This window comes from Sturnira hondurensis, unplaced genomic scaffold, assembly GCF_014824575.4.
Source record: "Sturnira hondurensis isolate 20B ecotype Veracruz unplaced genomic scaffold, ASM1482457v3 Scaffold0021354, whole genome shotgun sequence".
NCBI classification, from domain to species: Eukaryota; Metazoa; Chordata; class Mammalia; order Chiroptera; family Phyllostomidae; genus Sturnira; species Sturnira hondurensis.
Window position 1 is genome coordinate 1,951,147 of NW_028093985.1, and position 27,695 is coordinate 1,978,841.

The 27,695-nt window shown below is 42.7% G+C and overlaps 1 protein-coding gene across 2 annotated transcripts in view; it reads left to right on the plus strand.

The window, feature by feature from the left end:
* Positions 1-27,695, plus strand: part of ARHGEF28 (Rho guanine nucleotide exchange factor 28) — a 281,452-nt gene that overhangs the window by 89,675 nt on the left and 164,082 nt on the right. For both annotated transcript variants that reach the window (XM_037032058.1, XM_037032059.1), the window contains exons 3-4: positions 21,796-21,943; positions 25,446-25,739. In XM_037032058.1, the coding sequence (XP_036887953.1) occupies positions 21,796-21,943; positions 25,446-25,739 (442 nt within the window). The remainder of the gene's footprint in view (positions 1-21,795; positions 21,944-25,445; positions 25,740-27,695) is intronic.

Below are 27,695 nucleotides of genomic sequence, written 5' to 3' on the forward strand. Positions count from 1 at the left end.
CTGTGTGTGTCCAGTGTGGGTCTGAATCATTTTCACTGTGGAGTCGTATGTCGGAAATCCCTCTGACAGCGGGAACAGATGGTCATCTGTTCTCGCTAAATACTCTTATTGGTGGGAAGAAACCTCTTTACCCACTAAGGAAGAGCATCCGTATTTGGGTAGTTTTATTTATTACAAATAATTTTGGGTGAATTGTGGTCTACAATCTAAAGCCTTTTCCTGGTAATTTTCTTGATTGGTTCAAGTTTTGCCCCCAACACATTCTGTAAGAATTCTGCTCTTTCTTGTACGTGATCCTTCAAAAGTTGGGGAACAGCTTTCATGTCACCCTATTAAGTGTTCTTTTTCAACAGTCTTTTTCAACTGTCTTCCTTCACATAATGTGGGAGCTGTCATCAACCTGGTTGGTGACCCTCACCATCCAGGTGTTGAAAACCCTGGCCAGCTGTGTTCAATGCCAAGGACAGTGTCTGTCCCTTGTCCTGGACACTGCCCTACAGTCTCAGGTTGGTCTTAGCTTGTTTTGGACAGATGTCTTGTACTGTCAACCAAGGTCACTGCCATTTGGATCTCTAGATCCTTTCCACATCAGTGGCATTTATTTGGTCCTCTTCCATCCTCTATTGAGCTGCTGAGTTTTCTTTAACTACAATAGTTTCATTGATAGTTAGGAAGTTCATCTTGTTAGTGTTGGCCCTATTCTTTGTGAATCTTGATTTGCAATAACTGACCCTCCCAATTTTGCTCCTGCCATTTGTACATTTGATAAGGACGCCTGTTGAAACCATTAGTAAACATGTATAACAGAAGAGACCTGCTTTTTTTAAAAAAAGGCTTCTCATTCTTTTTTTTTTTTTTACTCTTTTTTTTTTAAGATTTTATTTATTTATCTTTAGAGGGGAAGGAGAGAGGGAGAGAAACATCAATGTATGGTTGCCTTTTGTGCATCCCCTGCTGGGAGTTGGCCGTCAGGGAACTGGACTACAACCCAGGCATGTGCCCTGACTGGGAATCGAACCGCGATCCTCTGGTTCACAGGCCCGCGCTCAATCCACTGAGCTACACCAGCCAGGGCTCTTTTTTTAAAAATTGATTTTAGAGGGAAGAAGGGTGGGAGACAGGGATGGGGCTACGTGGTGAGAGAGAGCAAGAGAGAGAGAGGAAGAAAACATTGATTTGTTGTTCCACTTACTTATGCATTCATTGGTTGCTTCTTGGATGTTCCCTGACTGGAGATCGAACCCGCAACCTTGGCATATAGGGACAACACTCTAACCAACTGACTCCTTGGCCAGGGCAACTTCTCATTCTTAAAACAATTGTTTCTTTGTTTTATCCCCAAATAGTAAAGATGTGATTGGGGTAGCAGCTGATTGAATCCTGGGTCAGAGGTGATGGCTTCCCTTTGTGGTACCTCTGTAGTTCTTAGATTAACTTGTTAGCTTTGCAAGTCTGAATGAAAGCTTTGCTGGATAGAGTCATCTTGGATGTAGGTCTTTGCCTTTCATGACTTGGAATACTTCTTTCCAGCCCCTTATTGCCTGTAACGTTTCTTTTGAGAAATCAGCATAGTCTTATGGGAACTCTTTGTAGGTAACTTGTCTCCTTTTCTCCTGCTGCTTTTAAGATTCTCTCCTTATCTTTAATCTTGGATAATTTAATTATGATGTGTCTTGGTGTGTTCCTTGGGTCCAATTTCTTTGGGACTCTCTGAACTTCCTGGACTTCCTGGGAGTCTATTTCCTTTGCCCAATTGGGGAAGTTTTTCTTTATTATTTTTTTCAAATAAGTTTTCGATTTCTTGCTCTTCCCTATGATTCAAATGTTGGAGTGTTTAAAGTTGTCTCTGAGGGTTCTAAGCCTCTCTTCATTTTTTTGAATTCTTATTTCCTCATTGTTTTCCAGTTGAATGTTTATTTCTTTCTTCTTTCCCAAATCGTTGATTTGTGTCCCAGTTTCAGTTTCCTTCCCTTCACTGTTGGTTCCCTGTATATTTTTATTTATTTCACTTAGCATAACCTTCGTACCTTCCTCTGTTTTGTGTTCATACTTGATCAGTTCTGTGAGCATCCTGATTACCAGTGCTTTGAACTCTGCATCTGATAGGTTGACTGTCTCTTCACCCTTAGTTCTTTTTTTGGAGTTTTGGTCTATTATTTCATTTGGGCCATATTTCTTTGTCTTGGCACACTTGTTACATAGTAAGTGGAAGAGCTTTAGGTATTCACCAGGGCGGGGCAACCCACGACACTGCATTGTGATGCTGTATGTGGGGGAGAAGTTTGAGAGGGAACAATGCTGTTTGCTTGGCTCTTGGCTGGCTTTCAGTCACTTCCTCTGCTATCCAGAAGCAAATTGGGCTCTTCTGGTGCTGATTCCCAGGTGGGTGGGTCTGTACACATTCTAGGACCGTGTGGATCTCTCCAATGAACCCTCCTGTGAGGCTGGGATTTTCTCCTGCCACAGCAATGCCCACAAGTTTTTACAGCCAGAGGTTTTGAGACTTTATTTCCCCATGCTGGAATCCCAGGTTGTGCAGTCTGTCTTGCTCCCCAGTTGTTCATCCCAGCTTATCTGTGTGCAAATGTGGGACCGCCTGGTTTGCCAGCTGTGGTCTCGCTCACCCGATCTGCCACCTTGCCACATGTCCTATCCACCCTGGCCGTCCATCTCCACCCCTCATACTGGTCTGGATGAATGTTTCTTCTTTAACTCCTTGGTTGTCGGACATCCATACAGTTTGATTTTTTGGCAGTTCTGGTGTTTTTTTGATTTTAAATTTGTTGATGTCCTTCTTTTGGTTGTGTGAGGAAGCAAAACATATATATGTATGCCTTCATTTTGGCTGGAAATAGTCAGGTTTACAATACTGAAAATTCAGTTTTTTTCAAGTCATATATGATATATAAATCTATTACTGAAAACTACTTTTAAAGAAGTTTTCAAATCATTAAGTATTAGAAATACAGAAAACAGTGCAGAAAACAATACAACAAAACTCTTTTTAAACTTATCACATAGAGTTAAGAAAAATGCAGTTCAGTATTTTTTCCTCTTGTTCAGAATGCTAAAGAATATGCTCAGACATAGAGAGCTAATATAAACCCTACATGGACACATGGTGCCCAGTGCCCTGGCCAAGGAGAAGGTTCCCACTGGAGAGTCCCGACGAGATCAGTCAAAAGAGAGCCGTCAAGTGACTGCGGGTTAAGTGTGCCCTGAAACTCACTCGTTTCCTGCGGCTGCTCTTTCCACCTTTCTTTCATCTTGTGTTCTAAAAAAGCAGTTTTGATGCAGGGTGTTTCACCAAAGGTTTGTAAACCGGGCTTTAAAATCTGAGTTTTACAGCTCAAAGGAAACAGATAATAAAGATGAACAGAAAAGTAGGAAATGGTACAAAGCCCTGGGCATTATGAAGGGTCTTGTAAATATCTCGGAACCTGGAAGTCTTGACTCACAATTAAGTATAGATGCTAGAGACACGTCTTCATGTCAAGGGATGTGAAGAGCCTGTAGGGATTGCCATAATTTGTGCATCACTGCATAAATAGCTGTTATATCTGAACCCCTACCTCAAAGGATATTGTTGTGGGATTAAAGGAGTTAATATCTTGAAAGCAGTTAGAACTGGGCTTGGCACGTTGGTCAACAGTGAGAGTCATGTTGCCTGTGCTCTGATGATGCAGATGTCCCCTGGGATACAGGGGAGGGTTGTGGCCAATGCCGCTTTCAGGAGCGGCAGCATCCACCGCAGGTCTCTACTGTCAGACTGCCGGAAACGGTCAGATGAGTGAGTTGTGTCTTCTTGTCTCTAGGACAACACTGTGGATACGGGTGGAAAATCCTCAGCCTTGGTTTTCTGTTTCTAAAAATCATTTAGATCATAATCCTTTAGCTTGTAGTCTTCATTATTGTATCACCCTTTATTTCAATGCACAGTCAAAATGTATTAAATTTCTCGTGTATTTAGTCATTGATCACATTTAGGTATTCTTTTTGATATTATGGAGGCAAATAATTTCCTTTCCTCAGTAGGTGTCTGAATGATAGTAAGTAGCCAGTTTCACCAAAATTCTGTGGACTGTATTTTTAGTTAGAGAGAGTGGAACTACACAAGCCGGGGCTTAGCTTTTGGGGGCCTGCCAATAGCTGTGCCCCACACTAGGAGTTATTTTGATCTTGAAATAGTAGCAAGCAGCAGATAGACCTGAACTCAAATCCTAGTCGTGACCTTCTAACATGTCCTGAGTCCCACTTTCGCTAACAAATGGGGATTATGAAACTCACCTTGCAGTGTTAGCGTGAGGATTAAAGGTGTTACCTAACAGTGTTGTACAGTGGTATTAAATGAAAAGTAGCTTTTAAAAAATCACTACTATAATCCTGGATGAAAATCAGTTTTCCTAAGGTCTAAAGTTTAAATGAGAGCATTAGTACATATTACTACATACACATTATTTATAGTTTATGGCTGTTTAAGGTTTCTAAAAAATAAACTTATAGCTTATAATTCTGTTTATAAGTTTATAACATAAAATTTAGTGAAGTCTTCCTAATTTTTCCTTAAGTACAGAGTTATTAAAACAGTCAAGTGCCCAGGTAGACGTGTTGTCTGTTCTCACAGAACGGTAGGTAGAATAAAAAAGCTTCTCACCTGGATAACAAGGCATGTGACCAAGGCTGGGAGGGAGGGTGGTCCCGGTGCAGCCTGAGATCAATATGGTTTGAAACTGTCTGCTACGAAGAGGAATTTCTTTAAACATTGATATCTTTGGTGGTTTAAAACTTTAGTGTTGAAAAAGAAAAAGTGATTCTTTAGGTTAAAAATTACCCACCTGTGTTGAATCTTTTGGTCTTTTTACTTAATCTGTATTGTGTCTTTAATCAAGTAGTTGAAGACCAGCCTCTTGAATGTGTTTGGGACAGTTTGAATCATTGAACTGGATTATTTTTATTGTAATGATCAGATGGAATTCTTTACAGTTCCCCTTTCTCTGCCTTTAAGCTTCAAAACAAAACAAAACACCACAAATCTCCTATCCAGAAATGAAGATGGCTCTTGGTATTTCCTGTGACAAGAAAATCCACTTTTAGAAACTGTGTGCTCCATATGTTCAAAATTTAGCATGTTGGGTTTCAGTGGGAATGCTTTAATTTCTGTAATTTTTGGTGACATGTTTGCATTGACTTGCGGGGGGTGTTACATGTGCCATTACTGTGTGGTCAAAGGATTTGGAGATGTGTAGTTTGGAAGGAGGCATAACTAGTTAAAAATGAAATATGGGTCTGTGTCTATCCTGTTAGAAATGAGATAACTTCGGGGATTACTGTAATTGAAGGATTTCTTCAGTTGGATGCCTTTAAAAACACAGATTATTATAAGTCTTGGGCATGCTTTTGCTTGGCTGTAAAAGAATTTTTTCATAGAGAATGGGTCTTGTGTAATATTTGTGCCCATTCAGGTTAAGGAAATAGGACACCGGCACAGGTAGCAGAGCGGCTGGCAGGTTTCTGTGCTGTCATTTACTTCAGCAGACCCAGGGCCACCGTGTGGCCAGCAGGCCCCTCTGAGCATTGTTGATTTTGAAGGGATGAGGTAGATATGGAATGAGAATTAAGGTGCTTCTGATCAGTAAATTATAAAAGTCGTGTATACCTGTGGAAATCTTCCAGGCCCCATAGTTGGGCTGTACTTTTGGGTGGTCTCAGAGGCCCAGGGAGAGTGGTGTAATTTGGTGTGCAGTGTCAAAAATATCTTTTATTATTAGGAATGACATTTAAAATAATGCCATTTTTCTTTATTGTGTGGATAATTCTTTACTGATGGAGCCATTTAATCCCAGCTCCTTTCTTTTCTGAATTAAGGGACACTTGTAGGAGTGTGGCTTCTGGCACTATGTTTGGGGTAAAATTGTGCAGAGAGTGAGACTGTGTGTGTGTGTGTGTGTGTGTGAAAGAGAGAGCGAGAGAAAGAGCCAGCAGCAGCACACGGGAGCGCACAAACGCACCACACCCTCATTTTCAGCACAATCTATCAACTCTCAGCCGTCTCCTCATGTTTTTTCTTTTTTCTTTTTGTGACGTGTAGAATTATCCAATTTTGATTAAAGTGAATTTGAGATTTAGCGACATTGTAGACCCTGGCTGGGTGGCTCATTTTTTTTAGAGCATTGTCCTGCTATGCCAAGGCTGCAAGTTCCATCTCCAGTCAGGCCATGTTCAAGAAGCAGCCAAAGAAACACCAAATCGATGTCTCTCTGTCTCCGTCTTCATCTCTGTGCCTCTTCCTCTCTCTGCTTCCCTTCCTCTTTCTCTCTCTCCAATCAGTAAATAAAAACTTAAGAAATTGAGTAGTGACATTTTTAGCTCTTCGCTGTTTTCTGGACTCACTCACTGTGCCCGAGCCTACGGCAGAGACTGAGCCGATACCAAACCGCTCCTGCCTTCTCTTGGGCGCGGTTATGCCGTGTTTCCCAGTGACTCTTCATAGGCGAGTTCTTGTCAGTGGGACGGGAGCAGAAGAGACGGGCGCCGTGCTCGGTCCTGGCCAGCTCTGAGTGTCCCTATTCTTTTCTCTTTTCGGTGGGAATAGAGCAGGGCAACTTGGGATCCAAGTGTTGCAGGAGGGAGAGCTACACAGCGGCAGGAACCTTGGCTTCTGGAAGGCTTCTTGGAGGAGAGTCACCCAAGCGTCAATAAGTGTGTTGGGGTGATTACGTGGGCAGAAAACAGGCTTTTATTGTGTTACACCAACCAGCTTTCAGCGCCCTCTGTTACAACAGCTGGGTTACCTGCCCACGTCCCCTCGCTGTTGCTCAGTTCAAGGCGCTGGAGCCGCTCCCTTCACTTCGTACCCATGTCTGGGCCTGGGGACACAGCCCTCATTGGTTGTTTCCAATGGATTTGCTGTATTCTTCACTGACCTATCATTTTGTGTTTTTATCTCATTTACTCCATTCTCATTTCTTTCCCTTCTCTTGGGTTATACACATGAAACTAATATAATACTGTAATATAATACTGTATGTCAACTGTAATTGAAAAATAAAAAAAAATATTTAAAAAATAAACAAACTTGCAAACCTGGTCATTCAGATCTCAGCCTCCATGCCTTGCTTCTCAAAAATCTTATGAAGAAATGTACACCTGAAACCTATATGATCTTATTAACCAATGGCACCCCAAAACTTTAATTAATAAAATAAAGTAAAATGAAAACAACCCCCCTCAAAGATCTCCCTGACCTCTCAATCTAAATAGCTTCTTGGGCACACCTGAAACTAATATAAGATCGTATGTCAACTGTAATTGAAAAATAAAAAAATTTAAAAAATGAAGATAGCTCCCTGGGCACTTGGCATCTGTTTAAATTCTCTGTATAGCGCTCATCATTATCTGATATTTGCTTCTTTATTGTGTCTTCCCAGCAGAAGACTCTAAACTATTAGCATGGAGATTTGCTCATTTCACAGCTGCATTTGTTATTCTCAGAACACTGTGTAGAATAAGGATTTAGTAGATCTTTGATAAATAGATATAAAAGTATATTTTATTCTGAATTAAGAAAAAGTGGTATATGAAAGATCATAGTGGAAACACACAAGCAGTAGGAAGCATTTTGGGGGGAGGTTTACAAAGTGTCCTTTCATTTTAATTTAATTTTTGAGTCCTTCCTGTGCATAAGATGTCGTCAAGGTCTGGAGTCTGCCAGATCTGGAGGGACATTTGGCATGAAATGATTCATTAACACCTTGGTTATTGGAAAGAGAGGTAGTTTCCAAATAAAAAATGAAGAATTGCTAACACTTAGTGCACTCTTACCGCGTGCTAGGCACAGGCATCTTTATCTCATTTGACCCTTACCAAAATCTAAAGAAAGAGCATCATTGTTAATCCCATTTTACAGATGAGGGAAGGAAATTAAGGCACAGAGAAATTAAGGCCCTCGTTTAAAGCTAAACAGCAATGCGTGGTGGAGGCAGGATGGGGACCCAGTTGTCTGTCTCCGTACCACAGCTGGTGCACTTCATCACTATGCTCACCTGCCCTCATTAAGTGACCCGGTATAAATAAGGATGGAAGGAAGATAAATTAGTGAATAAGTAAAAATGGAGGCTTGGGAAGCCTCCCTCCTATTTTGGGCAGAGGGAAAAGAAAGACTATGAGCTAAATATTACAAGGGAGGTTGAGATAAGGTCACCTGGAGCTCAGAGGGGTTATTAAGGAGGCCAGTCTGGAAGAGATGTAAGGCCATCTCTTACAGGAGTATATGGAATTGGGTTGGACAGAAGGGATGGGGCAGAGTGTTCACTGATGAGGAGAAGGTGTAAAATCCTGAGGGCTTCACTTGAGGGTCTTTAGAAAGACAGAGGAGCAGGATATACTTCTAGACACATTGCTACTAGCATTCGTGTACAGCAGAAGAACCAGGGTTATTGTGTGTCCTTAATAAGTACTGAGTGTGCAGACAGGGTGGTGATTTCGTACAGAGCGCCAGTAACTGCTCTCAGTGCTCTCATGGCCTGTTGCTTATACCACTCCCTATTCCAGAAAAAACCAGATGCACAACTGAGATAGCTGACGATTCTGAAGAAGTGAGCCCTCTGCCAATCCTCTGAACAGATGGTGGTAGCATCCAGGTCCAGAAGAATGGGATAACTGATATTGTCATTACAAACTCTGTTATAGCGAACTATGTTCCAGATAGAAATTCCTCTAATTTTTTTGAAGTCATTGTTTCTGTTGTTTGGAGGGAAGAATATTTTTGAGCTGGATAGGGTTTTCACTAATAAAATGTCAAGTCTTTTTAATGGGCGTATAGTATTTAACTTTTCACTTTCTTTATTGCTGGCTCCCAGAGGATTTGAGGAGTCATTGTAACTTTGGTTAGATAATTCAACCTTCTGCCCTGGCTGGTGTTGCTCAGTGGACTGAGTGCCAGTCTGCAGCCAAGGGATAGCCCATTGGATTCCCTGTCAGGGCACACACTTGGGTTGCAGGCCAGGTTCCCAGTCTGGGGCCATGCATGAGGCAACCACACATTGATGTTTCTCTCCCTCTCTTTCTCCTTCCCTTTCCTCTCTCTAAAAATAAAATATTAAAAAAAATAATTCAACCTCTGGGCACAATATCCTCATCTGTAAAATGAGGGTACTGATGGTGTACCACCAGGCTCTGTGTTATTTTAAAAAAATGGAGGAAAGTGTGTACAGTAGGTTTTCAATAAATGTTTTTTCAATGAACACTAATAATAGTGATGTTGATTTTAGTACTAGCATATTAGCAGGCGGCTGATTTCGTATTTATTAAGTTGTTAAACACTAAGGGTTAGGTGCTGTGCAAGTGTTAATATCCCTTATTTCCTTTAGTTTTCTCAATGACCCCATCACTTAGGTAGGTCCTGTTTTTACTTACGTTTTACAGTTCAGGTAGCTGAGGCAGCTGGGATTGGAACCCAGGTCTAATTTAATTCTAGAGGCTTCACACTCAACCTGTACTTTCCTTCTAGGAAAGCTTCAGGATGTGTCTGTGGTCTGGATGTGTAGCCACGATGATCCGAATCAGTGCTTTTCACACTTCCAGTGTTGTTTTCAGCACTTTAAAAACTACAGAGCAGTAGGTACTGCGAAAGAGACTGTACTTGAAGAACGGCCAGTCTGCATAGACAGCATCCTTTCTGGTGTTGCTGGCACAGGGTTGCTGGAGCAACTGCAGTCAGTGATAAGCAGAGCTGAATAAAGATGTGGTCTCCTAGGAGACCTGTGGATTTGCCTCCTCTTGGCAGAGAGAACATCACATTAGGAGCCTCCATGCTATGGCAGAAGACACCCCGAAACAGTGCCCTGTCGTTCTTGTCTGGGTTTCTGCAGTGATTTATGGATTTCTTGCCTGGATTTCACCATTGTCCCATCATTGTCTACTCTCAAAGCAGCTGGAGTGATGCCTTTAAAACGATATTCAGATCTTATCACCTTTTAATCCAAAATGAGGCTTTTCATCGGAGAGTTAACACCCGCGTCCTTACCATGTCCGTTACTTAGCCCCAACCTTGCCTCCCTTTCTCTCCGCTTCTGCTTCTGCCAATAGGTTTCCTCGCTGCTTCTCAACCACTCCTGGCACATGTCGCTTCAGGGCCTTTGCATTTGCTGGCCCCTCAACCTGAAATGCTTTTGCATATCCACATGGCTCATTTTCTTACAGTATTCAGGTCTCTGTTAGAATGTCACCTCATTAGTAGACTTTTCCAACTCTCCTATCTAAAACAGATCTCTCCTTACCCACCTTACTTGTAGCAGTTCTTATGAATCCCTCACATAGCAGGCACTTACTTACCTGTTCATTGTCTGTGTCTTCCCACGACAACAGTTTTATAAGGGCAGGTAGTTTAACCATAGTACCTAGTAGACATCCAGTACCTATCTGGAGTGAATGAATGAATGAATGAGGAGATTTATGGGCTAGTTCTGGCCACCTGGGGCACTGTGGGCCAGCCCCTTACCTGTTTGTGTCTCTGGGGCCTATGAGACGCAGAAGCGTCTTGTGAACAGTGAAGCACTAAGACATGGTGGTATTATGCTTTTAAAAATTGAATTTTTATTACAGTTTGCATTCACCACTTTTTTATATAGTTTCAGGTATACAACATAGTAGACAGACATTCATCTAGGTCACAAAGTGCTCCTTCCTATAATTCAAGTGCCCATCTGGCACCATAGATAGTTTTCATGGTATTGTTGCCTTATATTCCTGTGCTTATTTTGTAATGGCCAAGGGAGGTATTATCCTTAACAAGGTCAACGTCATGCACAGGCTTTTTGGATCATTCTCTGTGTTTGTTGCTACCAGTGTTCTTGTATTTCTGGGCTTTGTGCTGAATCAGAACGAGGGGGGTGTCTCCAGTCAACTTTTGGTTGAACGGCACCTCTGGTAAAGCCAGCATCGGCAGTGCTGTATGTAGGTCCTGTCTTTCACTGTCTGAGAGCCCTGTCCAGCTGTCCTGAAGATTCAGAGCCCTGAGTAAGCAGCAGAAAAGGACAAGGCCAGGAAAATGGACCCTGGATTCTTTTGCTTGTTTCTATGGCTTGGTGTCCATGCTGTAACTTCTGGCTTTTACCTGCTTGCATTGATTTGAGAAGAAAAAGAGGAGAAAAGTGGCAGGCCATGAGGTGTTGGGACTCTAGGAAGAGAAGACAAGAGAGTGGAGGGGTATGGGTGTGGGGGGTGGGCATTGGGGAACTTGGGGAGATTTACTTCTGAATCTGTCTCGTTTCCATAAAGGTTCTTTCTAGAGGGGAGCGGGAGGGGCTCCCTGGGGGCCAGAGGCTGCAGCTCTTCCAACTAGCAGCTTTGACTGGTGGGAAGAGGTTGGGTGGGGGGCGGAGACCTGGTTCTGGCCCTGGGTCTGCTGTGTGGTGAGACTCAGAACAGGTTACCTTCAGTTTTTCTATTGTAAGGTAAAGATTTTGTGAGAGTTTTGATCCAGATGCAGTCCAAGCTTACTTTTAGCTCTATGTGTTGTGGTATAAATTTCTGAATCTATGCTTCTCTTAGTGAGGATTCCCCACTTTTATTTAGTATGGAGCATTACTGGCAGGATCTGAAGTGCTGTTGCTTAAGAATGGCCTGCTGTGTGCGTGCATGTGTGCATGCGTGTGTGCATGTGTACATGCGTGTGTGCACTGGGGCAAAGGGTGGAAGGGGTGTTCTGGCACAGATGCTGGTCAGATGAGAGGGGCCAAGGGCCAGTACCCCTCTCACTGCTGGAAGTTATCAGTGGGAAGAGCTGTAACCTCTGACCCCCAGGGAGCCCCTCCTCCTCCAGGGACGCCCTCCTTTTGTACCCTCACAAGAAGGACATCCTGTGCAATACAGGGACTCTGTGGTCTACCCTGACATAAGATTACAGATAGCCGTGTCACTGTTCTTTGCCCAGGAGGGATCAATTCACGGAAACTTAGGGTTCTTTGTATTTCTGATAGTCTTGGTTCGGCACGTTCAATGCTATCAGTGAGCTGATGCACACTGATCTTCAGACAACACTTGGTGGGACATAAATCTGGAGACTTCAAGTGTTAAGTAATAATCATGTATGGCTACTGTCTGCATGAGTTCCACCTGAGTCTGACGTTGATAAATTGTCGAATTTACTGTGTTGCAGAGTAAAGCTGTTTGAGATAGGAAAGATAAAACGAGCTAACAGTGCTTCACCTTCCAATGTAAACCAGCAGAGGGGCGGAGTGCGTCCTCGAGTCAGCCGCACCTCAGAGACCCTAAGCAGACGTTTAAAATGCTAAAACATCTTGCTTAAAACAGATGTTTTAAATGTTAAAAATGTTTTAACATTTTTTGAAAGGACAAATCTTTTTTTCAAAACAAAGTATTATGGAGAACTTCAATTATAAACTGGATAAAAACTTTATTATATTCTTCAAGTTTAAATTTATTACATTAATTAATTAATTAAGTCAATGAGAGCAATGACTTAGCCTGGCAGTTTGGGTCTTCCCCAGTGTATTAAAATTTGGTAAATAATACATTTATGTAAATGCATTATTTTTAGATGAAAAATAATTAGGAACATATTTTTCAAAATTAAATTTAGATGGGATATTTGAACTGCTAACATTCTTCCATTAGAACCTAGGGTTTCCCTGATCTCAGTTTGAAAACCACTAATATTGAGAATTAAAATAAACTAAGCATTAATCCAAGGAGCTAAGAAATACACCAAAGCAAAAGAACAAGGGATAAATTAATTTTAAAAAACCCCACAAAATACCATTTTCTAGAACTTCTCATTTTTTTAAATATGGAAGTTACTAATGTATATACCAGCTATCATAGATTCTAGCTTTCCAGGACTAGGTATGTAGTCCCATTCTCTCTGAGAACAAACAAATAAGCAGAACAGAAACAAAGTGACTGTTTCCTGGTTGTGCTCATTCCTCCTCAGCTGAAGCAGTCCTTGTCATCCTCGGATGTCCCTGATCCCTTACAAGGCTCTTGATGGAGAACCGCACTGTGTCCGGTCTTTCCCTCCATTGTTTCCTGCTTTCCCCCTGGGGCTTGCAGGACACGTCTAGTCCCTTGTCTGCAGGACAGAGCCTCAGATATTTGCAGCGATGACCATTTACCCGTGAGTCTTTTCTTCTTTGGCAAAACAGTCCCAGTTCCTTCAATTGTTCCTCACGTGACAACATGGTGTTTGAGTCCCTATGGCATCCTTGTCATTTTCCTCTAAACGTGCTGTCATTTCGGTCTGTATTTACGTTAAAGCACTCCTCGGTGAAGGTGTGCCTGGTGCGCACAGAGGAGAGCTGCCCACGCGCTCTTACAGGGATTACTCCATTTCCGTCCGTGCAGGTTTGAGCAGAATTAGCCTTTTGGTCTCCGGGATGACTCATGCTTTGTTGATTTTTGACTAAGATCCCAGCTGGTGGCCAACTATTAAACTGCGCTTTGCTTCATTCTTTATTTTTGTATTTGATTATTTTAAAACCAAGTGCCAGACCTTTATTCCTCAGATGAATATTCGGATAATGCAAGAGTGGAGATGATAATTTTTAGGTATTCTTATTTCCCAGTATATTTCCTCCTATTATCCGCTTAAAATGTCAGATGTTTGTTTTTAATTTCTAGTTCTATGTTTTTATGGAATCTGTAAGTTGGTGATTTAAAAAGGAAGCAAGCAAGAAGCTTTGTAGCCTGCTGCTTGTCTTGTGAGGAATCTGTGGAGTCGTGTACTGACCTCTGTCATGAATTGTTTTTCGCTCAATTCAGCTGTGTTGCAGGAACAATGGCCGTCTCAGTTCTGTAGCGGTGAATCATTCCATCGAGTGTGAAAGTCATCGGGGATTTTTGTGTTTATTTAATTGAATTCATTTTGGACATTTTTAAAATTTTTTGCATTAACTTTTATTGTTGTTCAACTACAGTTGTCTCCGTTTCCCTCCACCACCACTCTTCCCAGCCCCACTCACCCCCACCCCCCACCCTCAATCTTATCTTTCCTGCCATTTCCTTGTCCTGGGTCCTTTATACATGTGCCTCCATGACCCTTCCCCTTCTTCCCCTGTTATGCCCCTCCCACCTCCCCTCTGCTGACTGGCAGTTTGCTCTTTATTTCAGTGTCTCTGGTTGCTTGTTTGCTTGCTCATTTGCTTGCTTGTTTGTTTTCTTGATTGGGTTCCACTTATAGGTGAGATCATACGGTATTTGTCCCTCATCTCCCGGCTAATTTCACTCAGCATAATTTCACTCAGCTTTCCAGTTCCACCCATGCTATCTTGAAGGGTAGGAGTTTCTTTCTTTCTGCTGAGTAGTATTCCATTGTGTGAATGTACCAGTTTCTTGATCCATTCATTTACTGATGGGCACCTAGGTTGCTTCCAGCACTTGGCTATTGTAAATTGTGCTGCTACGAACACTGGGGTGCATAGGTTCTTTTGGATTGGTGTTTCAGGGTTCTTAGGGTATAATCCCAGCAATGGAATTGCCAGGTCAAAAGACAGTTCCATTTTTTGTTTTTTGAGGAAATTCCATACTGTTTTCCACAGTCTGCACATTCTCATTTAGTGCAGAGTTTTGAATAATGGATACTTTTAAAATAAATCTTACCGTATACATTTAATTTATGGTACTCATTCCTTTTTGTTAGTAATCTTGTTGTGTGTCCCTGTCCATTTTTGTCTGTTTGTTCTATCAGCTATTGTGAGAGGCAAGCTAAGGTCTCCATTGTGATTAGGGATTTCTCTATTTCCTCTTTTGGATTCGTTACTATTTCCTTCATATTTTGAAGCTATGTCTTTAAGTATATACAGATTTAATATTATGATCTCACCCTGTTCAATTGGCACTTCTTATGGCAAAGAGCTCCTTTTTCTCTTGTAATAAGTCTTGCTTTAGAAACGACTCTGTCTGATACTATTTTGGTTGTATTGGCTTTGTTTTGGTTAGTGGAGCTTAGTGTATCTTTTTACTCGTAAGTTTTCTGTGTTATTTTTAAGTGTCTCTCTTGTAAGCAGCATGCATTTTCCAGTTGTCATCAGCGAGAATACTGGCCTCCTGTGCTCTATTTCATCCTATAGGGAAATGGAAACCATTCCTACCTCAAGGCCGTTTCTAAAGAAATGTCTGAAGTCTTTTAGGCCATTTTAGCTTACCTTACTTAAAAAAAAGAGCATTCTGACATTTCTTCCTGGATCTAAACAATTTATATTCACCTGTATTTTTTGACTTAGTTTCTGTTTGGGATAATAAAGGCAAATGATCTAGGTATTTTATATAAGATGCTTTAAACATGCTTTAAATCAGTGATTTTTCATCTTTTTGAGTTATATGCTCCTCATATCTTCTAAGAATTTCTGATTAAGAGACAGACACTCTTCCCAGGTGATTGCTAAAGACTGTGCATGTGTCTTTGGAGGATTGAGGAACGTTTTTTTGAACTCTCCTCTCCACCTCCTGTCTACCCATGGACTTCAGGGTGAGAATCCTTGTAGTAATAAGTACATGAATAAATGTCGAGGAAACATAAAGGTATAGATAAATCAATACATATTGAGCATCTGCTGTTTGCACAGTAACACAGTGGGGTGAGGCGTGCTGGGTCTGGAACGGGAAGATCTAGATTAGATCCATCGCTTTGCCACTCGCCGGACCCGATACTGTTGGTGCCCTTGTCTGTAGGGTGAGAACTGTGGTCACACTTCCCCGGTGTTGTTGTGGGGCAAGCTGGGGAAAGACACAGGAAAGCACTTTGTAAACTGTGGAGTACTCTACATGTAACAGATAATATATGCAAGTAGGTATATGGATATGCATATGCCTACATGTAATAGATGTGCACACATATAAAAATGATTTTTGCAGTTCCACACTTTGTTTTTAAGCAAGAATTCAGTTACATAGAGTAATTAGAAATAAAAGCCTTTGTGCCCATAGCACTTTCTTTAGAATTGTACTTGAGCCCTGGCTCTTGTGGCTCAGTGGATTGAGCGCTGGCCAGTGAAACAAAGGGTTGCTGGTTCGATTCCCACTCAAGGCACATGCCTGGGTTGTGGGCCAGGTCCCCAGGAGAGGGCACGCAAGAGGCAACCACACATTGATGTTTCTCTCCCTCTCCTTCTGCCCCCTCCCCCCTTCTCTAGGATAAATAAAGAAAATCTTTAAAAAAGAAGAATTGTGCTTGAATATAATAAAGAGGATATCTTGGAGGTTATAACTTGGAGGTTAGGGCAGAAATCAAGAAACCCAATACTGTTCATTTGGCTCTGGGATCCTGAGCTAGTGGCCAGTACTCTAAAGTCACTTACCTAGAAAATGGACTCATGCTTTTCTTTCTTTCTTTTTTTTACTCTTTTCAAAGATCTTACACCATTCGACACATACTATGCTTTGCAGGGAAGGCTGTAGGTAGTGTTACCACTTTTTTTTGTTACTGTACACAGGACAAGTTTAAAATATTACAAACAAAGAATGAAATTTGATCACTTAGAGCATTGTATTTATGATGATGGTTTTCATGGCATGTATTAGTAACCTTTAATTATAATATTTAATATGACAATTCATATTAACCCTCATTGTGTGTCTATCCTAAACCTGTTCCACGCAAAGCTGTAGAATACTGATTACCTTAGAAAACAGTAGAACAGTCTTACTGTCATATAAAAGGTGACCATTATCATTAAAAATGATTTCCATTTCCATTTTTGTTTGTTACTATAAGAGCTAGAGTTCATAACATTCTTTGACTCTTTGGATGCCTTTGAGAATATAACACAAGCCATAAACCTTTCCTCATAAAATTGAATGCATATATACCTACAACAATAAGTTTGCTAACACTTTTGAGAGGTTCCCAGACCACCTGAAACTCATTTGTGGCCTCTTCCTCTGGCCCCAGTTTAAGAACCCTCCCCCCATGAAGAGATACACACTTTGTTCTAGTTGTCACAATATGAAATTGCAGTATTTGTTTATTGTCTACTTATGCCAGACATTTTAGGAGCTAGATTGTTAAGGCTGTTGTCCTACGGTAGTATTGTTACTTACTAACAATGTAATTATATACAGATACATTGTCTGTAGAAGGTGAGAGAGAAGAAAGGGAGTAAAGGAGGGAGAACATTAGGGCAAGAATTGTCTGTGATTAGTATAATACAGCCACCAAGTAATTTCGGACAGTAGAGATCCTGAATTAGGGACCATTGCAGGTTAATAGAAAGGGACTTAGAATGTGCGTATCAGCGTCCATGACCACTTTTTTCTTAAGTGCCATTGGGAGAGGCGCCAGAGAGCTGGATGAAACAGGCGAGGGTGGTGAAAACATTTGATATCTTTTTGTTTCTTTGAGAAGAAATGCATGGATGCTGCAGCATCTCATGCAGAAGGCTTGGTTTTTGAGAATTATTGATGAGTTTTGCAAGTAGAATTTCTGCTTGATGGTAAAAAAATGTGGATTTAATTTACTTGATTTATTTTTTATTGCGATTATATTCAGATGTATTTAGTATGATTATACTTCATTCAGCTTTTCTGGTTTACATTTGTCATTCTTTTTTTCATGTTACCTGGTCTTCAGAGATTTTGCAGGAATATTTTAGTACTTTTTGGGGGGGCATGAGAAGGGAAATTGGTGGTATGCCTTCACCCTCCAAAGGGGAGAAGGAATAATTTTGATATTGATCTCAATTGATTCACTTGAGAAAGTGAAAATTTTGACCTGCCTAAGGCAAAGGTGAATAGAAGAGGGAAGACCAGAATTCTCTAAATTGAAATTTATTCAGAATGTTAACTCTGATGGTGCCATTTAATAGATTTTTATATAAGTGGGCAATAAATTTCAGTGACAGTGTGAAATGTGAATTAAACCGAGGAACTGTTCATTATCTGTTAATCTGGGAAATACTGCAACAGACAGTGGTGGCAAAGTCGGGATGAAAACTATGTGCTTGCCCAGTGCAGGAGGCCGCGCAAGTCAATGCAGCGTTTCTGGAAAGCAGTTTTGCAGCTCGGGACAGTTGTTCACATTCTGGGCCCATTTCTGGAATTTCATTCTGAAAAGTGATTCAAAGCATAAAAACAATGTACATGGAAATGTTTACTGTAGTGTTTTTTTGTAATGTTAAGCTAGAAATACCTGTAGAGTGCAGCAGTAGAAGAGTGTTTAAATCACAGAGCATCAAACACTTGATGGAATGCAATTAAAAATGGGGCCAAAGATTGTGACAGCATGGAACACTATTTTTGGTAGAAGAGAGCAAAGCACAACCAAATGTGCTGTGTGTTTATGCCTTGAGGATAGCTGTGCAATAATTAGCTGTGCACTGAACAAAGACTGGGAGGAAATGGGAAAAATGAAAAACTGTTGATACATCAGGGTGGTGTCAGTATAGATGAAATTCAGAGATCTTTAATTGCTATCACTTTGTTTAATAATGAAAAATTTCAGACAGTCTTCTAATTGTATATGCTTATGAATTAGGTTTAATATTGTATTAGTTAGGAATTTAACTGTTTGGTGGGAAGAATGTTTTTGCCCCTAATGGTTAGCGATTGCTTCAAAACCGTTTATTAAGTAGAATACTCGCCACTGATTTGAAATGCCACCGTTGTTACATAATGTCCCGGCATCTGTGTCTGGACCCTCGGTACTCAGTAGGTCTGTCTCTGCCGTTGCACTGTTTCAATTGCCCCGGTTTTAGTCTATGTTTTGCTTTCTGAGGGGCAAGTTCTGATCTTGCCCCACCCCCAGCTCAAACATCATTCTTTCTTAAAATGTTTGTTTCTAGTCTTGTGTGTTTATTCTTCCAGATGAACTTTAGAATAAGCTTGTTGAGTTTCACTTGAAATATTCTGTTTGGGTTTGGTTAAAGAGCATTAAATTTATAGATCAATTTGGGAACATAATCTTGCCTATTATGCCTTTTATTGTTTCCAGAAAGTTCAGTGAAATAGCTGAGTGATTTTTTTAAAAAAAAATTTGGGGTATAGTGAATTGACAAAGAAGTGACAACACATGTATTATTTCTTCATAGAAGAAGAGTGATTCTGTTATTAATGCCAACAAATTCACTTGGGGAAGTTTATAGCTTTCAATTGTTAAAAACAAAGTGTGCAATTGAATCCAGATGGAGAAATGCTGGAGGCACACTGGAGTTCTGTAAACTCAAATTTATCTTTGCCATTAATAGTAATAATGGCCTTTTAAGTCAAAGAGCAGATTTTTAGCAGCCACTGTGATGAGAAAGACCCCCAATGTTAGTGAAAAATTGTCACCTGTAGTGGATTATGTCCGTCCACCGTGTTCCTCAGCACAGTTTCCTCCTGCTGATCTCCTGTGTGGTTTTGCCTAAACTTCCTTTGAGCTTTATCTAACTTCTCTGAATGAAAATGTTCCTTTGTGTTCATAGTTTCCTTCCCAGGCTCCCTCTTTCCCTCTTGCCGTCTCTCCCCCACTTGCCCACTGCCCCCCATCCCCTTCTATCTCACTGGGTCTCTGTTGGTTTCTTTGTCACCCCTTCTCCTGTAGTCACACTGTATCCTTTTGCTCTCTTTGTGATTAGCAAATAATAAAGTCCTTTTATGCTGAATATTACCCTTAACGCTAGGGCTTCTGGGCATCTCTCTTTAATGGGCATGTATAATTTCTGACCCGATTGTTATCTTCTTTTCTCGATGGAAAGCATGGCATGCTCTTGAAAGGGAGGCGTCACTGAGTTACAGAACTTCTGTTTTGGGTTGTATTGAAGAGGGTTGCAGTTAAACCCTTTCATAAGCTGTAGTTCTTATTAACCAGATAAAATAGTAATATGATCTTTGTTTTGAATAGATACAGATTAGATATCCTTGTGATCTGTGAAAAACTTTGATCTATATATGAAATATGTTCTCTACTAAAAAAAAAAAAAGCCGTCAACAGGTCAGGTCAGATTCTGTCCACGAGTAATTAACAGTCCCTTTAGCAACCAGGAACATGACTAGAGCAAGCCGCTGTTCTTCCTTTTTTAGGAAATGGAATTTCATCTAAGTTTCCTCTCTCAGTCATGTCAGACATTTGTTATTGTTTCTTTTTTCAGATCCTCTTCCTGAACTTTTTTTTTTTTTTGGAAGCTATTGTATGGCAGATTTTTCTTGGCCTGTGACTTTCTACTGGTTATGTTTGTGCACGTGGGTTGAGCTCACACAGAGAAAGGACAGTTCAAAATTGGGAGCCAGAGACTTTATTTTAGAAATCCACAATTTGTATTTACAGCAGTTCAAAATTTAAGGCGATGTTTCTTGTGTATCATGGATTGCAAACCACTAGAACAACCTAGCCTTTTAAAAAGTTTTAGAAGGAATAAGCAGGTGGTTTCTGGAAAGAGGTGCTGCGCTTTGATTTTGTTTTTAGATTGATTGGCCTACCTCTTGATATCCTACAGAACATCATGCCACTAGCCATCACAGGCAAACCGCTGTTGAAGAGACTGTGCCGACTTCTCGATGCGCCCTTTTCTCCCCTGTCACAGGGCGAGGCATTCTCGGAGGGCGCGTTTGTTTTTGTTGGGCAAGCGCACAGAAGCCCAGATGCTCCTCCAGGCTGGGCTGGGCGCGCCCTGGAGGCCCTCCAAGGTGGACGACCTTCTCCACTCCTGGTTTCCATTTCCCTGCCACTCCCACAGGCTGGGCGGAATGCACCCTCTCCCTGGAGGTCCCTTTTTTGTATTGCCATTTTTTTGTGTTCGAGGGAGGGAGTGTCCTGAGGCCTTCAAGGCCGCAGGATCACGGGGCAGGCTCCTCCATCCCCGCTGCTCCCATGTGAGCACCGTGGGTGCCGCCCCTCCGCACAGCCTCTGGAGGGCGACGTATCCACCGGTACCAGCCCGCTGCCGCCCTTCCTCCACATTCCTTCCTTCTTGGGCGGCGTGTGAGTGGGTGACTCAGGCAGCGCCTCTCCTGGGCACTGGGGTACTTAGCAGGACTCTGTTCCAATCCGAAGCTCTCAGGAGAAAGCGTGAGGCCAGGCTGGTGAGAAAGAAGACCTGGAAATCCCTTAGGGAAGACTGATAGCTCTAGGAAAAGGCCCAGCAAGCGTGGGAGCGCATGGTGCTGGTCATTTGGCAGTGTGTGTGAATAGTTCAGGCTCTCACAACCAACTCTGATGTATGTAGGACAAGGTAAGGCCTGAACTAAAGAATAATTGTTTGGAATCTTTACCATGGTGCTGTATCACGTAGAGGAGAGAATGCAAGCAATGGTGTTCATCAGGCAGGAACTCAGAGTAAAAGACAAAGTATCGTATTTTTGCATCTCTTAATGAAAACGAAAAATTGTACCCTGACCCATGTGGCACAGTTGGTTGGGCATCGAACCACAGGGGGAAAGGTTGCCGACTTGACCTCTGGTCGGGGCATGTGCCTGGCTTGCGGGTTCGGTCTTTGGTTGAGGCACGTATGAGAGGCCACTGATCAATGTTTCTTCCTCACATGGGTGTTTCTCTCCCTCTGTTTCTCCCTCCCTTTCCCCTCTCTAATAGCAAATAAACAAATGCTTTAAAAAATAAACAATTCTTCCCTACACTCCAAACTTCCTCAGCTTTAGAAACAGAACAAGCCAGCTGTGACCCTCATACTTCGACGCCTGGGAAGGCATTGCCCTGTCATCAAAACGCTACTGGAAAGCAGCCTTTGTGGTGTTTGAGCTCACTCACAGGAACGAATGGGACGGAGTGGCCTGGCTGGCTTTTCTGTTGTGGTTTCTTAGAGCCAGGGGAAGGAGGTGTGATGATGCTCCAACTTATTCATTTTTCAGGGGCAGATGACGGTCTACGCGACGTTTGGCAAAAATGTCTATCTCCCTAAGGATGCTGAGTTTTACTTGATTTATAACGGATCTCATCAGAGACATGTCGTGATCGCAGAGCGCACGGAGGATAACGTTCTCCAGTCCAGCGTTCCAGGTGAGGCATCCTCCTTACTGTGCAGGTGGGAAATCTGTCTGGAATCACCTTCTCACCAGGGACTCGGGCTGGGAAGAAAACCAGGAGGAGAAAGTGAACAGTGCTTCCAGGAGGGTGGGCGTGTGAGAGGGTGAGTGTGTGTCTGTGAGGTTCTCCCAGCTGTATCTGCAGCTGCCTGAGCGACGTAGGGGCTGGGTGTGCTGTGGTTGTAGTCCAGTGGAGGCAACACTGCACCTTAGGGTCACCTCCCGTAGCCCCAGGTCCTGTGGCTGGGGGTGGCTTGGGCAGCGTGGAGGCTTTGGCAGTGTCTTCATTCTCCCTCCCTCGTTCCCTGGGGTCCATCCAGCGGGCCCAGCATCTGCTCTCCTTGCTTGCTCCTTTTGGTGGCTGGGGTTCCTTACCTGGCACCCTGTCCATCCAGATGCTTCCTTGCTGGGTCTCAGGCTCCAGAACTTTCTCTTTCCACCACTAAAACATTTGGAACATTGGTCATATTCCAAAACATTGTAATTCTCCCAGATAATCCCATCTGTCACCATGGTGACAGATGACGAGTTAATGTGTCATGTTAGCGTGTTGTCATGAGCTATTAGCCCTTCTCAGATACAAGTGTTTTGTGTTTTCTCTGGGATGTGGGTTGTGCATTGAGACAGCAAGCTCTAGCCCGACAGCATAATTAAGGTGTTAGTCATTATCTGCAGGAAGGGAGGATTTGGTGGTTCTTGCTTGTTGATTGATCAGTTTTATTTAACTGTGGGTCTTCCAGCCCACTCTTGAATTGTATTATATAGGGAACCGTCAAATTTTCTCATAGGTAAGATCGGCTTCCTATTGGAGGAAAAATGTTTCTGAGTGCTTCTGTAGTGTATTACTTGTGGGAAGAAGGTAGACAGTAAACATGCAAACACAGGCATAGTTAGATCTGCAGAAATGTGCTAAGTTTTACCTTCCAGCTACCTGGGCGTGGGAGTGTCTGTCCTTGGAGTCCTTCCGGCTGTCAAGGATGAAATGGGACTCCAAGATAAGATCTCCTTGGGGACAGAAGGCTGACCAGTCTCTCAGAGGAGAAAGGCCTTGACCACCTCCTTCCCTGCATATTTGTTGAGTTCACATCACACGGAGATACCTAGTGTGCACAAAAAGCTCATCAATCAATGTCCAAAAGGCTACAGTCATGAAAAACTGACATCATCTACACATAATAATTGAAGAAACACGGGGATTGTCTCTGGTCAGGGTCGGTGGGATATACTGACACTGGAAGGATGTTGAGGCGAGTATCATGAAGGAGGGCGTTTCACTCCCTATGCTTTGAGCTCATATCAATAGGGCTATGGGGCAAGCCTCAAAGGAAGCCACACACATTCTTTCTCAGGCCAGATTTGCCCCCAGGAGCCATCCATTCCAGTACAAGGCTGCAGCTGCCTCTGGCATTGTTTTCAGGGTGAGTCAGGCAGGGGGAGCAAAGCAACCAAGAGATTAGGAGACTTCTTCTGGATAGAATGAGGACTCAGGCTGTGATAAAGTTGAGGGGTGAGGGTCTTTCTGCTCCTTTTCTCTAATTCCCTAAGTCCTTTGCTGATGGCCCTTTTTGCAGCTGAGCCTGGCTTAGGTTGTCCCTCCCTTGAGGGATCGTACCCATCATTGATTAACCAACCATTTTTGGGGGCCAAGCAGGGTGGAGTGAGGGAGGCAGGAGCCGTGTTCCTGCCAGGAGGATAGGTTCTGTCTCCTTAATGGCTCATGGCCCCAAGGCCTTTTCACTCAGCCTTAGCCGTGGGACTCTTATCTATTAATGAGGCTACAGCCCCTGAAACCAGACAGGATGGCTCCCAACACCTGGACTTGAATCAATCTGTTGTTTTGTGGGCAATTTTAAGCTCTTCTCTCTTGTTCTCCCTTTTTTATAAGAAAAAAAGTCAAACTCCATTCATTACACAGAGTCACTTTGCACGGGTCTCTGTTTCTTCTGCCCTTTTGCTTTGGAAATTAAAGTTTTGTTTTTCTTGCTTTGAGCTTCCCCCTCTTTTCTTAGTTTACATTTTTGTGAAGCCTTTCCTAGAGAAAGAATAAGAATAAATAAAGTGCTACTTCTAACATCAAAACTTTTGTCTCTATTTTTATGTGGGGTGACACTTCCTGTGTGTTAAAGACAGTATTTTGTATTATATTGTGGCTTATTTGGAAGTTTTTACCTTCATTTTAAAAGATTTCCTAAGGCAGGTGGCAGTCCCTGTCTCTGAAATGTCCCTGGTTGCAGCTTCACTGGGGTAACCTTTCAGAGGTATTTAGAACAGATTTCTACGTTTTATGTTGTGCATATGTAGGCTGGGGATGGGGGCTCCATTCTGTGCCTGCATATAGACCATTTTTTTAAAAGATTTATTTATTAGAGAATGGAAGGGAGGGAGAAAAAGAGGGAGAGAAACATCTTGTCTGGTTGCCTCTTGCACACCCCCTACTGGGGACCTGACCTGGCCCACAACCCAGGCATGTGCCCCGATTGGGAATCGAACTGGGGAACCTTAGGTTTGCAGGCCGGCACTCGATCCACTGAGCCACATCAGCCAAGGACACAAGACCATTTTTAAAAAGTCAGTGTGAAAGTGGCAGGATTTCTTGCTCAGCAAACCAGGATGCTCTCGTTCCTTGAAGCCTGAGAATAGTATGTTTGGGGAAAGGCTTTGGAGAATAAGAGGGAGCAGGAGTGACTTGCATTCATTAGCCATATTTTGGGGGGCCAGTGGTGGCTGAATGTTAACCTTTCTTCTGACCAGCTATGATTATCATAATACAGAGGTTTGGTGGTACTAATTTTTGGAAGTTCTGCCAAGGATTGCATAAAAATAGTTCACCAACCTTGGCAAGATGGAAGAAGTGTGAGGAGGAGGAACAGATAGCAGGACTAGGTGGCCCCCCCAACAGAATGATTAAGAATACCTGCAAGACTGAGATGCTGCTGTCAGAAGTGGGGAGAAAGATGTAAATGTTTCTGCTGAGTAGTCTCCCACCCCTCTGACTCAGATTCAGTGGAGCTCTGTGGAATTAGGATGAACTTGTGTAACCGCCATCCTACTGTGTAAAACTATCATCTAAATAAATTACATAAAAGTATGTGACTCAGAAGGAATTGGTAGAGCAGAAAAGGGCAAGGTCTGTAAGATGACAGACTTGAATTCAGGGCGTGGGATAGAAGTAAGAGGTGAAGGTGTACCCAGTAACAGTGTCTGATAATTGTAGGTGGTAGACACTGAAGTGCTCAGAGCTCATAAAGGTTCCCTTTAAAATCAGGAGTCATTGGAAGCAGGTGGAGTCAGCTTTAATTTGGCCCCACAGGCTTGGCCGCATTTAAAGGTAACTTGCTACATTTCCTTTCTGCCTTTGTCTCCTGTAGCATTCAGTCTGCTTAGGCTGCGTCATGAAATGGATGGCCACTAGCACTTTGGGCACAGTGACAGCATCTCCTGTAGACTCTGGGTGAACTGTTCCCTCTCTTGTGTAGGCCACACTCTTCAGGAGACGGTGACAGTGTCTGCATGCCTCTGCTCAGAAGGTTACTCCCCGGTGACCATGGACTCCGGTTCGATGACCTACGTGGACAACATGGCCTGCAGGCTGGCCCGCCTGCTGGTCACCCAGGCCGATCGCCTCACTGCCAGCAGCCATCAGACCTTGCTGACCCCATTTGCCCTGACGGCGGGAGCCCTGCCTGCCTTGGATGAGGAACTCGTACTGGCCCTGACCCATCTGGAGTTGCCCCTTGGGTGGACTGTCTTGGGAAGTTCTTCACTTGAAGGTGGGTTTTCACCAGAAAATTTGCTTGTCTCCTCAGAATCTGTCTTACAACTTATTGTCTGCTTTCCTGGGTGGTTTTTCCTGCCTGCTTTTGACCTAGGCCTTGATCTGATGTGACCGGTTTCCCTGAGGTCCTGAGCCGCTCATCTTGGGGCTGGTGGGTACTACTCTGTTCCAGGGGGTGAAAAACTGCCTTGGGAGGGAAGGGCCTTTCTTCATGGAAGGCTCTTGAGTCCGCAGCTTTGGGCTGTGGCTCCACTCCCCTTGGCAGCTTTTCTTGCTGGGAGATGGGGATATTGCAGAGTGTTTCCAAACAGGGAGAGTCACTGGGCAAAGAAGAGCATCAGCCAGCTCTGGGGCACATGTAGAAGAAACAGGGCCACAAAGGAAGTGTAACCATGGTGTTGACATCTTTTAAAATGTTAGTGTCACTGCGAGCATTTGTACTATGTTATTTGTACTAACTTTTAGAGTTACCTCTGGGTGCCCCCGTTTACTAAAAGACTGAATAGACTGTAAACACCAACCATTTGGAATCTGTGTGAACAGAGATGATACTGTATTTAAGCCCATTGTAGGCATGAGGCCAAACTGTTCAGTAGATGCTTGTTACGGCGATGCGAATTCCATAGTTTTGTTGGAAGCACGGAGAGGTTGCTCTGTGGTGTTCTACTGAACACAACACACACTGTTGCTGCTTTTCTGTGTTCTTCCCGTGACTTTGGTTTTGTGGTTGCATAATGGTATTTTCAAGGGTTTCTGCTTCCTGAGAAAACCTGGTTACAGGTTGGTTTACATTTGATCAGGGATAACATTACACATGCCGCTCTAGGTAAAAGGGTGTGATTTTGTGAATGGAATCCTGAGGTCACAGTGCAGAGGGTCTCTGTTTGTTTCCTTTAGTCAGGGTTGTACTGAAACTCTCCCAGGCACCTAAGGATGAGTCTCATTTCTTTTTTTATACACATTACGTGTTTGTTTAGACACATAGATGTGCACACACATACTACGCACACAGAAATGCTGTAACATTTATGTATACATGTTGAACTAAAAGTTGTACATGTTCCTTGACGACCCTTCCCCTATTTTCCCCCATTATCCCTCTTCCCCTCCCCATCTGGTCACTGTCAGTTTGTTCTTTATTTCAATGTCTCTGGTTATATTTCGCTTGCTTGTTTCTTTGAATGATTCTTATTTCTTTTTTTTTTCAAGATTTTATTTATTTATCTTTAGAGGGGAAGGAGAGAGGGAGAGAAACATCAATGTATGGTTGCCTTTTGTGCGTCCCCTGCTGGGAGTTGGCCTGCAGGGAACCGGCCTGCAACCCAGGCATGTGCCCTGACTGGGAATCGAACCACGATCCTCTGGTTCGTAGGCCCGCGCTCAATCCACTGAGCTACACCAGCCAGGGCTGATTCTTATTTCTTAAGACCTTGAATGAGAGATGTCGCAAGCCTAGTTTAGTGTTAAACCATGTCTGACGCGCGGGTGCTACACCGTGTAGTAGCTGGTGGATATGGTGCGGGGTGGGGGAGGGCTGTCCCGAGGGCATGGGTGGTGTCCGTGTGTCTCACAGCTGTCCCCAAGGACCTAGCAAAGGGCTCGGGATACAGCAGATGTTCCAGCAGTATTCATTGAATGAGTGAAGGTTGCATCCTTAGACCTTTAAGGAGTCACACATCACTGTTTTGATTCTCCTATGTACATACCGCGGTGGGCAAAAGTAGGTTTACAGTTGTGAGTACATGAAGCCCAGTGTTTATTCTTGTATTATTATTTATTAATTCTTGTATTACTTCTTTTATAACTGTAAACCTACTTTTGCCTGCTCCTGTATATTGGAAAAAATGTTTGCTGGCAAAGAAACCTTATTTATATTTATACACACGTGTATATTCATATATACACATGGATTATATACATGGATATACTCATATGTTAATTCATTATATAC